Source organism: Thunnus maccoyii, chromosome 5 (genome assembly GCF_910596095.1).
Source record: "Thunnus maccoyii chromosome 5, fThuMac1.1, whole genome shotgun sequence".
Lineage (NCBI taxonomy): Eukaryota > Metazoa > Chordata > Actinopteri > Scombriformes > Scombridae > Thunnus > Thunnus maccoyii.
The window spans coordinates 14,316,898-14,334,358 of record NC_056537.1 but is presented as its reverse complement, the minus strand read 5'-3'; the positions used below and the strand labels follow the sequence as shown (position 1 = coordinate 14,334,358).

The following is a 17,461-nucleotide window of genomic DNA, read 5'->3' as shown; positions in this document are numbered from 1 at the left end:
GAAGGTGCCTCATTTGTCTCTGATGTTGCTGACAGTTGTTTTGCTCGTGACATTCACCTGCATTTCAATTGTATGGTTATGGTGGAGAATGATTTTTGTTGGGAAAAAAGTTAAACATTAATAAAATGTTGGTTTAGTGTATGAAAGCCAAGCATTACCAAAAATGTGAGTTTTTTTTGTTTCATAAAATTTGAAAAATAAACTTGATTGACATGATTGAAGCTTATAACCCCAGTATACCAACAGTATTCATGAAGAGTGAATATTTGTGTGACCAGTCATACTTATATTCACTATAATCCTATTTACTGTAAAAGACTCAGAGATGAGTCTTATGAGATGAGACTGTTGTAGCCTAGAAATTTGGTAACTGCCACATCAGCAAGTGTGATTAATTTCACCTTAGTACGTATTTGCCACCTAACACACATAATACTGCCTGGTGATATATAATATTTAAGACCATAACAGACATATAACAGAGCAATCAGGAGGTTTATAGAGAAATAAGATGAAGTTTTATTTTTTTTAAAAGTCAGGCTCATAATTTACAACTTGCTGAAAAAAACAATGCAGCACAAAATGAAACCTTTATCCAGTTTTTACTCAAAATTATATAAACAGTATCAAAGAAGACAGTTTACTAAAGTGTTACAAGCATTAAAACCCTTGCTTGTGTTGGGAATTAGACCAAACAATAATTCTTGCCTGTTACACACTTTACTGTAAGATTAATGCTAGTGCATCTGTGAGGCTGTACAGTGGTGTTATGAACTAAAAGCTATGATCCGCATGCTAACTACTCACAATGACAACGTGGATGTTAAGTATAATGTTAATCATGTAATTACCACCAAACACAAAGCACAGCTGAAGCTGATTCAACATGTCATTTGTTTTTCAGGAACCTGGTAATAAACCAAAGTATTGGACAAATTAAACCGGGATGTAATGATGATGCTAGATTAAAAGTCACAAAAATTATTACAGTTCATCCTGTGGGGAACATGAATGTCTGGACCAAATTTCATGGCGATTCAGCTAATAGTTGCTGAGATATCTCACTCAAAACCACAAATATCAGCCTCATGGTGGCACTAGAGAAAAATCCAGAAGATCACCAAAGTCACTATAATTCATAGTGAAAACCATGAATGTCTGTACAAAATTAACTGTGCCAATCCATCAAATAGTTCTTTAGGTATTTCTGGACCAAAGTATTCAACCGACTGATTGACCGACCATCCCTAAAACCATGCTGCTATCATGACTGATAATGAACAAGATTTACTTGAGTAAACACAGATACAAATATATACAGTACAACACAAATAGAAAATATTTTGTATATTTAAAAAATTACTATTTATTAAAAAAAATACTATACTAAGTATAAACAAAAATATAAATTGGTTTAACTATTTTTTTAAGAATTAAATGTGTTAAAATTGTTATAAAATTAAGATATAGGAGAAACAGAATATAACTTGAGAAACACCTCCCATCAAAGACCTCTGTTTTGAGATATATTTGTATTAAAATGAATCTAATTGAGATTTAGTGAGTGGATTTAAGAAAAAAAAAAAAAAAAAGCTCACAACTCATCTCAAGAGTGAAAGATTCTTGACTGTTCTTATCCATCTTATCCAGGTGCAACAAGCACGTCAATTTACAGAGAAAATCAACAGATGTTTTTTATTACAAAAGTAGAGCACTGAATTTAACTATTAGACTTGCTTGCATATTGAAGTATACATAATGTTCACACAGCAGGATGTTCTTCAGTCTCCTGTGTTTTGCGTTATTTCTGATGCTGAAGTGGCACGGCTGCAGCATCAGGGTCTTCTTCGTCATTTTGACGACATCTGCTCTTTGTTGTATGTACAATGTATACAATGAGTAAAAAGAGTAAAACAGTGATCATAGCATTTCCAGCCCCCTGTAGAGTGGACAATTGACAGATAATTCAGTAAGACACAGAAAAAAAATATTCATCAACACTGTCACATAAAAATCACAGGCTGGTGCTCTCATGTTACAGATCAATTTCTGATATTTGCCAAAACAAACACAATCATACTGTTCTTACCTGAGACCTAATATACAATATGTGTGAACGGCGCAGTTGTTTCTCCTCAAAATTAGTCGTCGCGTTGGTTGGTTTACACCACTTAAGATAGGTTTTGTCAGCTGTTACAAATGTGCCTGTCCAGTCAGTCTCTGCACAGACCAAGTATTGGCCATTAAGCAACATCAGGGCCATCCACACTATAGGAGGGAGACAGCTACAAAGGACTTTCTTGCATATTGTATTCGTGTTTTCCTGACTCAGCATCATCAGCAGAGACGATGTAACAGCAGGAATTAAAAAAAATGGAAACACAAACATGCGGTTCCATCCAGGACTGCAAGGGCAAGCAAATTCCACCTCAAACATCCTCTCCACACCAGTGAGGAGGAGGGCAAAAACCGCATTTGACACAAAAGGGTTTTTTCCAAACTCACTCTTGAGTTTTGTGATCAGATCTTTCTCTGCTGCCATCATGAATTCTACACAAAAAGAAAAAAGTGCACATTTATGGATGATTCAGGCATGTATTTTTATGGATCTGGTTTAATTTTTCATTTGTTTTGTTGTTCATGTAGTTCAATTTCTGATGCCAAATTCTTTGTCATGTCCAAAGAAAAGAAAAGAAGTTATTTGGATATCTAAAAATGAAATTGTTAGAATACAAAAAATAGTGAAAGTAATTTGACTTAACATTGAGAAGATAATTGTCACATTTTAAGATATAATGATGGCACATCAATATACACACACACACACACACACACACACACACACACACACACACACATATATATACATATATACACACATTATACACACATTATATAAACATAATGTAGAAAATTTCATTACTCAATATGTCAGTAAAATCATTTTAAAATATAATCATTTTCAAATGTAATGTACATGCAATGCAATGATTTTAAAATGTAGTATACACAACCATTTATGTATCACACAAAGATTGCACAATACAAACCTATACATTTAACATAAACTGGAATAAATTAGTTATAACTGTCTCCCAGTTTGTAATTGTGCATTCAGAATAAACATGAAAGTAAGATGTACCAACCTTTAAGTTCAAACAGAAAAATATTCCTCTTGAGGACTGATTACTTCAAGTGAAACTCTTTCAATTGCTTAGTGTTATAAGAGGATTTTTTCTCCTTCCCGCCTCTTTTTTTTGTATTGTGGTCTTTATCTGTGCTCACTTGTTTAGGTGTTTCCTTTCATTTTCTGTTGTCATTTCTGCTCAGTAACCCTCTGTGTTTAGATCTTGGCCAAACAAAACATAGTTCAAGCGTAGCCCAGACAAGATCTACGTGCGTCTAGACTAAAAGGTCTCATGTGGTTTAAAAGTGAAAGTTAATCAGACATCTTCATCTTGCACTGTTATGTGACAAAAATGAATATGGTGGCCATGTTTGACATGTCCTGTTTATGGATTATGCTATATGAGAGCTAATATCTACTGTATATCTGGGATTCAGCTTTTAATGTTCCGCAGATATTACACTGAACATGTACAATAAAAGATGTGATACTTAAGTCTATTAGACTTTGGCTATTAGGTTATTCATCTTTACAATGAACAATTATTTATAATTCCTCTCAGAGAGAAAACATGCAGAGGCTCTTAAGGCTGCACAGAAATGAGCTGATGAAACCATTGGAACAGGTAGTGCTTTAGACAGACTATGACATAAACATAAAGGAGCCCATCATCTGCTCCTAACAGTAATGTCCTGGTTTGTTTACCTCTCTGCTGATGACATCGCAACTTTGGTAAATAGTATTGCTTAGAGCATTTAATGTTATGATATATTTTTATTGGGAGAAAAATAGCATCCTTTGAAGAATGAAATGTTGGTTTTGTGAGGGGTCCCTCCTCTGTTGCTCTTCCTGAGGTTTCTTCCATTTTTTTCTCCCTGTTAAAGAGTTTTTTTAGGGAGTTTTTCCGTATTCGAATCGAGGGTTTAAGGACAGAGGATGTTGTATTGCTGTACAGACTGTAAAAGCCTCCTGAGACAAATTTGTGATTTGTGATATTGGGCTATACAATAAAAATGGACTTGACTTGATCAATATGCTTACATCAATCAAGCATGCTTACATTACCAGTAAATGTAATTTAAAAGATTCAAAGATGTGTCTCATAAGATGTGATGGTGGTAACTGGAAACTGTTGTATCAACCTGAATACTCATGTGTCTGATTGTGTGCATGAATTTGCAAGGGTGTCTACATAGCAGTGAATAAACATACATTTCAATTGTGGTTCAGACTTTTCTGATTTTACACCTTTTAAGTGGGTATAAAATAACAAGAGTTTGGATTTAGTTTTTGTGTCTTAAGTATAATGTGACTTAAAACAATGTAATAATGATGTAATAAATGGTATTTGTATGGTGCAGTTCAGTGTTGATGGAGTGTGAGAACATGACTCAAGCAGTGGTCTAACAGCTCCTGGTCGACTGTGGTTGCATCTATGTGCTCTGCTGGGAGTTGTACATGAGGACAAACACTATGAAAGGCCTCAGTGGGATATGAAAAGCTGAATTAATCAGTTTCACTTTGTGTGTGTGTGACTGAGAATGTGTAAGCTACAGCATGTACATGATAATGATTGTCATGCATTAGCTGAACCACGCAAATGTATGTCATACTTTAAACTGTTGCACACCATTTTGGCTGTATTTCTTTAATAATAACTTTTCCAGTATATTCTCATAAACAAAAAAGTTTCCAATCCTGTTATTTTAATGTTCCCAAATACTGAATACATGTAAACTGAAAATGGATGGTGGTTAAAGACTTTGAGCCTTTCTGTATTCCTGACAGTCAGATCATCATATTAACAGTGAACATTTAATAAATGAATCTCAGCATACAAAAGCATGCTTTGTGACAGCATGGAAACTGGAAAAAAACTGGAAGAGTAAAAAAGCAGGGCATACTTCAGGTGAATAGGTTAACGTTATTTAAAATCATGCAATGAATTCATGAGAAATACAGAGCAGTTCTTGCTTGGAAATCAGCTAACATACCAAATAATATAAAATACATGACAATATCTGTCACAACCTGTCAGGATTTTCTGTTGTGTTTTTGTTCTAATGGGTTTTCTGTGTTACACTTATGTTTCCTGGTCATTTGGTTGAGCTTCTTTATGATGTTTGACTTTGGGGGACTTTCTTGCTTTTTCAGTTGGATTGTGTTGTGTGTTCTGGGATTTGGTTTTCTCTGTGTTTCCCTTGTGTGTTCCTTCACTCACCTGTGTTCAATTTGTAATCAGACCCTGTGTATTTAAGTCCTGTTCTCAGTTCAGTTTTTGTCGAGTTGTCTGTGTATCTGGTCAGTGTTCTTTGTTCCTGAGTCTCAGTGTGTCAGAGTCTGCTCTCCCCCTCACCTGTTGCTGTGGGAATTATCCAATCATTCAGTCTCTCTCTCTGCTCTGCCACACCCCTCATTAGTTCAACCACTTTCACCTGGCACTCCCACCTGCTCATCATCTCCAATCAAGCCAGTATATAAACTGCCTCAGCCCACTCCCTCTTTGTCAGATTGTCTACGCTAAATTGTCTTGCCTTGATCTCCGGACTGCCTTCCTGGTTCTTGATCAGCTCGTCTCTGACCATCGCTCCTCGTCTCTGCAAAGGTAAACCCACAGCCTCCTGTCCCTGACTCTGAGTTCTGCCTGACTGTTCCCTGGTCTTCGTCTGCTTGTGGTGGAGAGACGTTCCGATTCCTGCTCTGCCATCGTCTCTGGTTGCATCTGCTCTACTGCCTGTTTACCTGCGTCTCTCCCTCTTCGTCACCGATCTAGCCTGCCTACGAACTGTTGGACTGTTGCCAGTGCTGTGGTTTGTCTGCCTTGGGAGGTCAGGGTTCGATTCCCGGTGGAGCCATACTCATCAGAACTATGTTTCTCTGACCGTGCTACTATTGTCTTGACATTGTGTGGAGGAAAGACTGTAAAATTTATACCGGTGTCATTTGTGCTGCTATTGGGTCCATTCTATACCCATTACAGTGTGTCCTGTGTCTTAAGTTAAGTATTTCGGGATCTGATCCTGCCTACCGTTTTCTGCATTTGGGTCCACTAGCTCTACTCATTGCATGACAATATCTAGAAACGTTTCTTTGACTTGTTAGCTACTAAGAAAATGTTTAAAGTTAGATGGGCTGTGCTAAAATAGCTGTTTCTAGGTAAATTCTGTCCTTTATAGCAGTGTTTGTGTAACTGATTCTTTGGCCACTAGAGGACAGAAGAACTCTAAAATAAGCCAGTTGACAGACAGGCTGGATACAGAGCATCCAACATTGCAGTATCATCCTATTGCAGTCTTGTTTCTGGCCTCCTGGTGCATGAAAGTCCAAGATTTATTCACTTTCTCTCTATGCTTTGGTCTCCAACTCAGTTCATCAGCTAGCCACTAAATTAGTTTGCATGTTGTTTGATGCTGGGATAGGTTGTATTCAGTGGGTTTCTCAAAGAAAAGCTCACAGCTGGCAGAGGAAAAAGAAGCAGCTGATGATCCATGCATCATGGAAGTAGGGACAAGTCTGTGTAGCCATTCCCAGTATGCATGGGGATTCAGGCTTTCCAAATTGGGGAGAAATTTTGGGGGATATTGGAAAATAAGGATTCAAGAGTGATGTGTAACAATATGGTTTTCTGATCATGTGGTTTTTGAAGGTGGTCTTCCTGGTCCTATGGCAATGAAAAGTGCAAAGCAAGAATCACCTTTGAAGTTCCTCCCTACACGTTATATGCTGTGCTGTCTCGGTGTTATGGGTGTATAAATAGGTAGAGGTCTGTCTGCAATGAGGCGATGAGTAGATTTTTAGCTCAGTAGTCAGCACAGCCATCTATGATCTGGGAGACTCAAGTTTGAGTCCCAGTGTGGGGACCTCCTTCATGAGGTAGTTTATTCATGAACACTTATTGTAACACTTTAATTTTCTAAAATTAAAAGCGAAATAAAAACAAACAGGATTTTTAAGCGTCTTTCCACTTTTATTCAAATACAAATTATTTTGCTGCCTCAACAAATATAGATACAAATACTGCAAATCCCTAACTACAATCCTATTCACTGTAAAAGACTCAGAGATGAGTCTTATGAGATGTGACTGTTGTAGCCTAGAAATTTGGTAACTGCCAAGTCAGCAAATGTAATTGATTTCACCTCAGTATGTATTTGCCACCTAACTGAAACACACATAATACTGTCTAGTGACATATATTTAAGATCATCACAGACATATAACAGAGCAATGAGCATGTTTATAGAGAAATAAGAGAAGCTTTATTTATTTTAAAGTCAGGTTCATACTTTATTACTTACTGAGAAAAAAACAATGCAGCACAAAATGAAACCTTTATCCAGTTTTTACTTAAAATTATATATAAAACAATATCAAAGAAGACAGTTTATCACACTAAACATAACCATTAAAAGTTATAAAACCCTTGCTTGCATTGGGAATTAGATCAGAAAATAATTCTTGCCCGTTAAAGGATTAATGCTACTGCATCTGTGAGGCTGTACAGTGGTGTTATGAACTAAAAGCAATCATCAGCACGTTGACATGCTCATAATGACAACATATGGATGTTAAGTAACTATACTGTTTACCATGTAATTAACACCAAATATTAAGTACACCTGAGGCTGATTGGACATGTCATTAGTTTTGCAGGAAACTGGTAATAAACCAAAGTATTGGACAAATTAAATTGAGTTGGTGCTAGATTAAAAGTTACCAAAATTATTTCAGTTCATCCTGCGGGGAACATGAATGTATGGACCAAATTTCATGGCAATTCAGCTAATAGTTGCTGAGATATCTCAGTCAAAACCACAAATATCAACCTCATGGTGGCGCTACATGCATATGTTAAGTAAATACAATATCCAGGTCCTTACAAGCACATCAAATTATAGAGAAAAGCAACAGATATTTTTTATTATAAAAGTAGAGAATTGAATTTAACGACTAGACTTGCTTGCATATTGAAGTATACATAATATTCACACAGCAGTATGTTCTTCAGTCTCCTGTGTTTTGCATTATTTCTGATCCTAAAGTGGCACAGCTGCAGCATCAGGGTCTTCTTCGTCATTTTGATGACATCTGCTCTTTGTTGTATGTACGATGTATACAACGAGTAAAAAGAGTAAAAACGTGACCATCATGTTTCCAAACCCCTGGAGTGGACAATTGACAGATAATTCAGTAAGACACATTAAAAATCACAGGCTGGTGCTCTCATGTTACAGATCAATTTCTGACATTTGCCAAAACAAACACTATCATACTTGTTCTTACCTGAGACCAAATATGAAATTCGTGTGAATGTTGCAGTAGTTCCTTCTCAGTCGTCGTGTTGGTTGGTTTACACCACTTAAGATAGGTATCGTCAGCTGTTACAAATGTGCCCTGCCAGTCTGAGTTTCCACAGACGTAGTATTGTCCATCTAGCAACATCAGGGCCATCCACACTATAAAAGGGAGAAAGCCACAAAGAACTTTCTTGTATCCATCGCATCCATGAATCAGCATCATCAGCAGACACGCTGTACCAGCAGGAATTAAAAAAAATGGAAACACAAATGCACGGTTCCATTTAGGATTGCAAGGGCAAGCAAATTCCACCTCCAACATCTTCTCCACAACAGCGAGGATGAAGGCAAAAACTACAGTTGATACAACAGGCCTGTCTCCAAGCTCATTCTTGAGTGTTGAGATCAGCTGTATCGCTACACTCATCATGAGTTCTAGAAAAAAAGAAAAAAGTGCACATTTAAGGATGATTCAGGCATGTATTTTTATGGACCTGCTTCATTTGTTTTGTTGTTCATAGGTTTGTTTAGCATTTTTGCGCTTAGGCCATCTCTTAACCCTGAGAAGTTGTAGAGGAATAAAGATAAAGTGGAGGGAGAGATAGGGGAGATATGTTAGGGTTTGACTTGTGGCTTTCAAGACATGTTTGATGGAACAGGAAGTGATTAAAAAAGTTCTTGAAGAACAATTGGATTTTTGGGGAATAGGTAAAGTAAAACTGTTTTGCACATGTCAGTTTTCACATCATTTGCAGCGGGTGGCAGCAGAAAGCTCTGTCAATGTTTTAAAGAAATTACTGAAAAATTACAAGCCAAAAACACAACTTCAGAATGGCATGTATATAATCCTTTTCAAATGTAATATACATGCAATGATTTTAAAACGTGGTATACACAACCATTTATGTATCACACAAAGATTGCATAATACAAACCTATACATTTAACATAAGCTGGAATAAATTAGTTATAACTGTCTCCCAGTTTCTAATTGTGCATTCAGAATAAACATAAAAGTAAGATGTACTAACCTTTAAGTTCAAACAGAAAAATATTCCTCTTGAGGACTGATCACTTCAAGTGAAACTCTTTCAATTGCTCAGCATTATAAGATGTTTTTTTCCCCCCTCCCGCTTCTTTTTTTGTATTGTGGTTTTTATCTTTGCTCACTTGTTTAGGTGTTTCCTTTCATTTTCCGTTGTCATTTCTGCTCAGTAACCCTCTGTGTTTAGATCTTGGCCAAACAAAACATAGTTCAAGCGTAGACCTGACATGATCTACGTGCGTCTAGACTAAAAGGTCTCATGTGGTTTAAAAGTGAAAGTTAATCAGACATCTTCATCTTGCACTGTTATGTGACAAAAATGAATATGGTGGCCATGTTTGATATGTCCTGTTTATGGATTATGCTATATGAGAGCTAATATCTACTGTATATCTGGGATTCAGCTTTTAATGTTCCTCAGATATTACACTGAATATGTACAATAAAAGATGTGACACTTAAGTCTATTAGACTTTGGCTATTAGGTTATTATTATTCATCTTTACAATGAACAATTATTTATAATTTGTCTTAGAAAGAAAACATTCAGAGGCTCTTAAGGCTGAACAGAAATAAGCTGATGAAACCATTGGAACAGGCAGTGCTTTAGACAGACTATGACATAAACATAAAGGAGCCCATCATCTGCTCCTAACAGTAATGTCCTGGTTTGTTTACCTCTTTGCTGATGACATCGCAACTTTGGTAAATAGTATTGCTTAGAGCATTCAATGTTATGATAGATTTTTATTGGGAGATTCCCTTTTTAAAGAGTTTCTTAGGAAGTTTTTCCTTATTTGAATCGAGGGTTTAAGGACAGAGGATGTTGTATTGCTGTACAGACTGTAAAAGCCTCCTGAGACAAATTTGTGATTTGTGATATTGGGCTATACAAATGAAAATTGACTTGATCAATATGCTTACATCAATCGAGCATGCTTACACTACCAGTAAATGTTGTTATTTAAAAGATTCAAAGATGTGTCTCATAAGATGTGATGGTGGTAACTGGAAACTGTTGTATCAACGTGATTACATGCATGAATCGGCATGAATTTGCAAGGGTGTCTACACAGCAGTGAATAAACATACATTTGAATTGTGGTTCAGACTTTTCTCATTTTACATTTTTTAAGTGGGTATTTAATAAAAAGAAGTTGGATTTAGTTTTTGTATTTTCAATGTAATGTCATTTAATGCAATGCAATAATGATATAATATATGGTATTTGTATGGTTCAGTTCAGTCTTGATTGACTGGAGGAAATGATTGCAGCAGTGGTCTAACGGCTCCTGGTCGACTGTGGTTGCATCTGTGTGGTCTGCTGGGAGTTCTACGTGAGGACAAACACTATGAAAGGCCTCAGTGACACATGAAAAGCTAAATTCATCAGTTTCACTTTGTGTGTGTGTGTGATTGTGATTGTGTAAGCTACAGCATGTACTAAAAAATGCTCGGCACGCATTTGTTGAACCACGCTAATATACGTCATACTTGAAACTGTTTCACACCATCTTGGCTATATTTCTTCAATAATAATTTTCCCATTATATTGTCATATACATAAAAGTTTCCAATCCTGTTATTTCAATGTTCCCAAATACTGAATACATGTAAACTGAAAATGGATGGTGGTTAAAGACTTTGAGCCTTTCTGTATTCCTGACATCAGTCAGATCATCATATTCACAGTGAAAACATTTACATATTTCAGGTGAATAGACAAGCAGATTAACAGAATTTAACCTAATTTCAAATCATGCAATGAATCATGATAAATTCAAAACTGTGTATGCTTGGAAATAAGTTCACAACATTAAGGATTACATTTACAGTTCTATGTTTATAGTTATTCTTGACAATTTGTTGTAAAGATTCAGCTAACATACCATATAATATAAATTACATGACAATATCTAGAAATGTTAAAAATAAACATTGACAAAATGCATAAAACACTAAACATTATATTTGTTTAACACTTAAAGGTTCTATATGTAGAATCGTGAAGCAATTTACATGTATTAATTGTTTTTTATTGCCAATGAGTGAACGGGTAGTAATGTAACATAAAAACTGAGACCTTCCCCAACTTTCTCGGTTGTCCGTAACACCCTGTGGACTGATTTCTATGTGAAGGATGTTGGCCAAATATTCCATTTCCATTTTTTTGCACGCCCCCGAGTGCTTTGCCTCTCTCCCGCTAATGTCAACAAACGACCGGCATAACCACACAACAAAAATGGTGCTATCCGACTAGAAACACCCTGCAGAGCTCTCTAGCTAATGAAACAGCTAGCTGCTTCCGTCAACCACTACACATTTCACAACAGAACACCCCTGCAATGACAAGTCGCCCACTCCCGAGCTCACATAATTAAAACAACATTATTTCCTCAACAAAGGAGCAGAAAACAAGCTCCAGAGCGATAGCAGAACATAGCGTACCCCTTTTGTTTTTTCCTGTTGGTAGTCCAAAGGTTGTAATAAGCACAAATTTCATATCAAAACCGCAGCTGTTTGTTTCCCCCGTCACAGCACGTTGCATTACAATGCAAAACACAACATTAAAGAACTTTTATGTAATTATGAGAAGTGTAAGTGAGGAAATCACCTGCAATAGTCTCACACCATGAGCATGCGCGTGATGACTGCACCTCATTAAAAGACCACAGATGTCACTAATGAGAAGGAATGTCTGATTCCTACATACATAACCTTTAACATAAAATTAATGTAATTAGGCTCAATAAAATTGATCTCTATTTCATTGATTTAATTTATTTGACTTGTTAGCTACTAAGAAAATCTTTTAAGTTAGATGGGCCATGCTAAAATAGCTGTTTCTAGGTAAATCGTCTGACCTTATAGAAGTATTCGTGTAACTGATTGTTTGGCCACTAGAGGACGGAAGAAAATAAGCCAGTTGACAGACAGGCTGGATACAGAGCATCCAACATTGCAGTATCATCCTATTGCAGTCTTGTTTCTGGCCTCCTGGTGCATGAAAGTCCAAGATTTACTCACTTTCTCTCTATGCTTTGGTCTCCAACTCAGTTCATCAGCTAGCCACTAAATTAGTTTGCATGTTGTTTGATGCTGGGATAGGTTGTATTCAGTGGGTTTCTCTAAGAAAAGCTCACAGCTGGCAGAGGAAAAAGAAGCAGCAAGAACCTCCATGCATCATGGAGGTAGGGCCAAGTCTGCCTGTAGTCATTCCCAGTATGCATGGGGATACAGGCTTTCCAAATTGGGGAGAAATTTTGGGGGATATTGGAAAATAAGGATTCAAGAGTGATGTGTAACAATATGTTTTTCTGATCGTATGGTTTTTGAAGGTGGTCTTCCTGTTTCTATGCATAGTAAGGGACCTATTGTAATATTGATCCAGCCATTGATACTTTTTCAACATCCTCCAATCTTTGGTGTTTTGTGTTACTTGTGGACCTTTGATTGTTGAAGTTAAATGTGTGGAGAATTAGTGTGCTAGGGAATTTTTTTTTGGTTCATGAAATATGAAAAATAAACTTTGCCTCTTGACATGATCAAGGCTTATAATCCCAAACAGTATCCATGGAGAGTGAATATTTCAGTGACAAATGTATTCAAGTGTAATCAGTCATACTTATATTCACTACAATTACGGGTGTGCCTGAATACAAATACATTATTTGGCAAAGCACAAATAGTTGGTTTATTATGAATACTTGTTTCATACAAGTATTTTTAAAAGTATTTGTTTACGGGAAGAAGAAAAAACCCCATCTCAAACACCAGCGTGCAGGTTGGTTATATCGCTATCTCAGTCTCTCTCCACTGCTCCACTGTTATGTCCATCAGCAGGTCACAACCAGGGGAGTCACATCCATCTGCTACATGACACACATTTCCTTATTTGGACATCACTCCTGGAGTTGAGGGTGTTCTCCAGAGATAAAGCTGAGCTACTGACAAGTGCTTACAACGGATTCTCCATATCTGTTGTTCCCCTTCTCCTTTCCACAAAGTTAGGATGTAAAAAATAGGCAATAAATGAAAAGTGCAAAGCAAGAATCGCCTTTGAAGTTCCTCCCTACATGTTATATGCTGTGCTGTCTCTGTGTTATAGGTGTATAAATAGGTAGAGGTCTGTCTGCAATGAGGCGATGAGTAAAGTTTTAGCTCAGTAGTCAGTGCAGTTGTCTATGATCTGAGAGACTCCAGTTCAAGACCCAGTGTGGGGACTTTCATAAGGTAGTTTTATTCATGAACACTTATTGTAACACTTTAATTTTCTAAAATTATAAGTGAAATAAAAACAAAAACAGGATTTTTAAGCGTCTTTCCACTTTTATTCAAATACAAATACAAATTATTTTGCTGCCTCAACAAATACAAATACAAATACTGAGCTCTCTGCAAATCCCTAACTACAATCCTATTCACTGTAAAAGGCTCAGAGATGAGTCTTATGAGATGTGACTGTTGTAGCCTAGAAATTTGGTAACTGCCAAGTCAGCAAATGTAATTGATTTCACCTCAGTATGTATTTGCCACCTAACTGAAACACACATAATACTGTCTGGCGACATATATTTAAGATCATCACAGACTTATAACAGAGCAATGAGCATGTTTATAGAGAAATAAGAGAAGCTTAATTTATTTATTTATTTATTTTAAAGTCAGGTTCATACTTTATAACTTACTGAAAAAAATAATGCAGCACAAAATGAAACCTTTATCCAGTTTTTACTTAAAATTATATATAAAACAATATCAAAGAAGACAGTTTATCACACTAAACAACCATTACAAGTTATAAAACCCTTGCTTGCATTGGGAATTAGATCAGAAAATAATTCTTGCCTGTTATAAGATTAATGCTACTACATCTGTGAGGCTGTACGGTGTACTAAAAGCAATCATCAGCACGTTAACATGCTCATAATGACAACATGCGGATGTTAAGTAAATATAATATCCAGGTCCTTACAAGCACATCAAATTACAGATAAAAGCAACAGATATTTTTTATTATAAAAGTAGAGAATTGAATTTAACTACTAGACTTGCTTGCATATTGAAGTATACATAATATTCACACAGCAGTATGTTCTTCAGTCTCCTGTGTTTTGTGTTTTTTCTGATCCTAAAATGGCATAGATGCAGCATCAGGGGCGTCTTCGTCATTTTGATGACATTTGCTCTTTGTTGTATGTGCAATGTATATAACGAGTAAAATGAGTAAAATCGTGACCATCGTGTTTCCAAGCCCCTAGAGTGGACAATTGACAGATAATTCAGTAAGACACATTAAAAATCACAGGCTGGTGCTCTCATGTTACAGATCAATTTCTGACATTTGCCAAAACAAACACTATCATACTTGTTCTTACCTGAGACAAAGTATGAAACTCGTGTGAACGTTGCAGTAGTTCCTCCTCAGTCGTCGTGTTGGTTGGTTTACACCACATAAGATAGGTATTTTCAACTGTTACAAATGTGCCCGGCCAGTCTGAGTTTCCACAGACGTAGTATTGTCCATCTAGCAACATCAGGGCCATCCACACTATAAAAGGGAGAAAGCCACAAAGAACTTTCTTGTATCCATCGCATCCGTGAATCAGCATCATCAGCAGACATGCTGTACCAGCAGGAATTAAAAAAAATGGAAACACAAATGCACGGTTCCATGTAGGATTGCAAGGGCAAGCAAATTTCACCCCCAACATCTTCTCCACAACAGCGAGGATGAAGGCAAAAACCACAGTTGATACAACAGGCCTGTCTCCAAGCTCATTCTTGAGTGTTGAGATCAGCTGTATCTCTACACTCATCATGAGTTCTAGACAAAAAGAAAAAAGTGCACATTTAAGGATGATTCAGGCATGTATTTTTATGGATCTGCTTTGATTTTTCATTTGTTTTGTTGTTCATAGGTTTGTTTAGCATTTTTGCGCTTAGGCCATTTCTTAACCCTGAGAAGTTGTAGAGGAATAAAGACAAAGTGGAGGGAGAGATAGGGGAGATATGTTAGGGTTTGACTTGTGGCTTTCAAGACATGTTTGATGGAACAGGAAGTGATTAAAAAGTTCTTGAAGAACAATTGGATTTTTGGGGAATAGGTAAAATAAAACTGTTTTGCACATGTCAGTTTTCACATCATTTGCAGTGGGTGGCAGCAGAAAGCTCTGTCAATGTTTTAAAGAAATTACTGAAAAATTACAAGCCAAAAACACAACTTCAGAATGGCATGTATATAATCCTTTTCAAATGTAATGTACATGCAATGCAATGATTTTCAAATGTAGTATACACAACCATTTATGTATCACACAAAGATTGCATAATACAAACCTATACATTTAACATAAGCTGGAATAAATTAGTTATAACTGTCTCCCAGTTTATAATTGTGCATTCAGAATAAACATAAAAGTAAGATGTACCAACCTTTAAGTTCAAACAGAAAAATATTCCTCTTGAGGACTGATCACTTCAAGTGAAACTCTTTCAACTGTTCAGTGTTATAAGAGGATGTTTTCTCCTTCCCACTTCTTTCTTTTGTATTGTGGTTTTTAAGTGCTCACTTGTTTAGGTGTTACCTTTCATTTTGTGTTGTCATTTCTGCTCAGTAACCCTCTGTGTTTAGATCTTGGCCAAACAAAATATAGTTCAAGCGTAGCCCAGACAAGATCTACGTGCATCTAGACTAAAAGGTCTCATGTGGTTTAAAAGTGAAAGTTAATCAGACATCTTCATCTTACACTGTTATGTGACAAAAATGAATATGACGGCCATGTTTGACATGTCCTGTTTATGGATTATGCTATATGAGAGCTAATATCTACTGTATATCTGGAAGATTCAGCTTTGAACGTTCCTCAGATATTACACTGAACATGTACAATAAAAGATGTGATACTCAAGTCTGTTTGTCTTTGGCTGTTATCAGGTTATTCAACTTTACAATGAACAATTATTTATAATTCCTCTCAGAAAGAAAACATGCAGAGGCTCTTAAGGCTGCACAGAAATCAGCTGATGAAACCATTGGAACAGGCATTGCTTTAGACAGACTATGACATAAACATAAAGGAGCCCATCATCTGCTCCTAACAGTAATGTCCTGGTTTGTTTACCTCTCTGCTGATGACATCGCAACTTTGGTAAATAGTATTGCTTAGAGCATTTAATGTTATGATAGATTTTTATTGGGAGATTCCCTTTTAAAGAGTTTCTTAGGGAGTTTTTCCTTATTCGAATCGAGGGTTTAAGGACAGAGGATGTTGTATTGCTGTACAGACTGTAAAAGCCTCCTGAGACAAATTTTTGATTTGTGATATTGGGCTATACAAATGAAAATTGACTTGACTTGATCAATATGCTTAATCGAGCATGCTTACACTACCAGTAAATGTTATTTAAAAGATTCAAAGATGTGTCTCATAAGATGTGATGGTGGTAACTGGAAACTGTTGTATCAACCTGATTACATGCGTGAATCGGCATGAATTTGCAAGGGTGTCTACACAGCAGTGAATAAACATACATTTGAATTGTGGTTCAGACTTTTCTGATTTTACATTTTTTAAGTGGGTATAAAATAAAAAGAAGTTGGATTTAGTTTTTGTATTTTCAATGTAATGTCATTTAATGCAATGCAGTAATGATGTAATATATGGTACTTGTATGGTGCAGTTCAGTGTTGATGGAGTGTGAGAACATGACTCAAGCAGTAGTCTAACTGCTCCTGGTCGACTGTGGTTGCATCTGTGTGGTCTGCTGGGAGTTCTACGTGAGGACAGACACTATGAAAGTCCTTCCCTGAATTCATCAGTTTCACTTTGTGTGTGTGTGGTTGTGATTGTGTAAGCTACAGCATGTACTGAAAAATGCTCGGCACACATTTGTTGAACCACACTAATATATGTCATACTTGAAACTGTTTCACACCATCTTGGCTATATTTCTTTAATAATAATTTTCCCATTATATTGTCATATACAT

General features: G+C 36.4%; 1 protein-coding gene across 1 annotated transcript; it reads right to left on the bottom strand.

Moving 5' to 3' along the window:
* Window positions 1-1,504: 1,504 nt before the first annotated feature.
* On the bottom strand, window positions 1,505-5,460 carry LOC121897630 (calcium homeostasis modulator protein 6-like). The gene is made up of 3 exons (XM_042412267.1): window positions 5,349-5,460; window positions 2,090-2,550; window positions 1,505-1,939 (listed from the first exon to the last, which is right to left on the bottom strand). The coding sequence occupies exons 2-3, from the start codon at window positions 2,543-2,545 to the stop codon at window positions 1,802-1,804; spliced, it is 594 nt and encodes a 197-aa protein (XP_042268201.1). The 5' UTR covers window positions 2,546-2,550; window positions 5,349-5,460; the 3' UTR covers window positions 1,505-1,801.
* Window positions 5,461-17,461: the final 12,001 nt, after the last annotated feature.

Bases quoted from the DNA above. Each gene is read 5' to 3' on its own strand.
- LOC121897630 (XM_042412267.1), bottom strand. From the start codon at position 2,545: ATGATGGCAGCAGAGAAAGATCTGATCACAAAACTCAAGAGTGAGTTT. The intron at 1,940-2,089 runs GTAAGAACAGTA...TCCACTCTACAG, and splicing joins TATTGTATATTAGGTCTCAG to GGGGCTGGAAATGCTATGAT.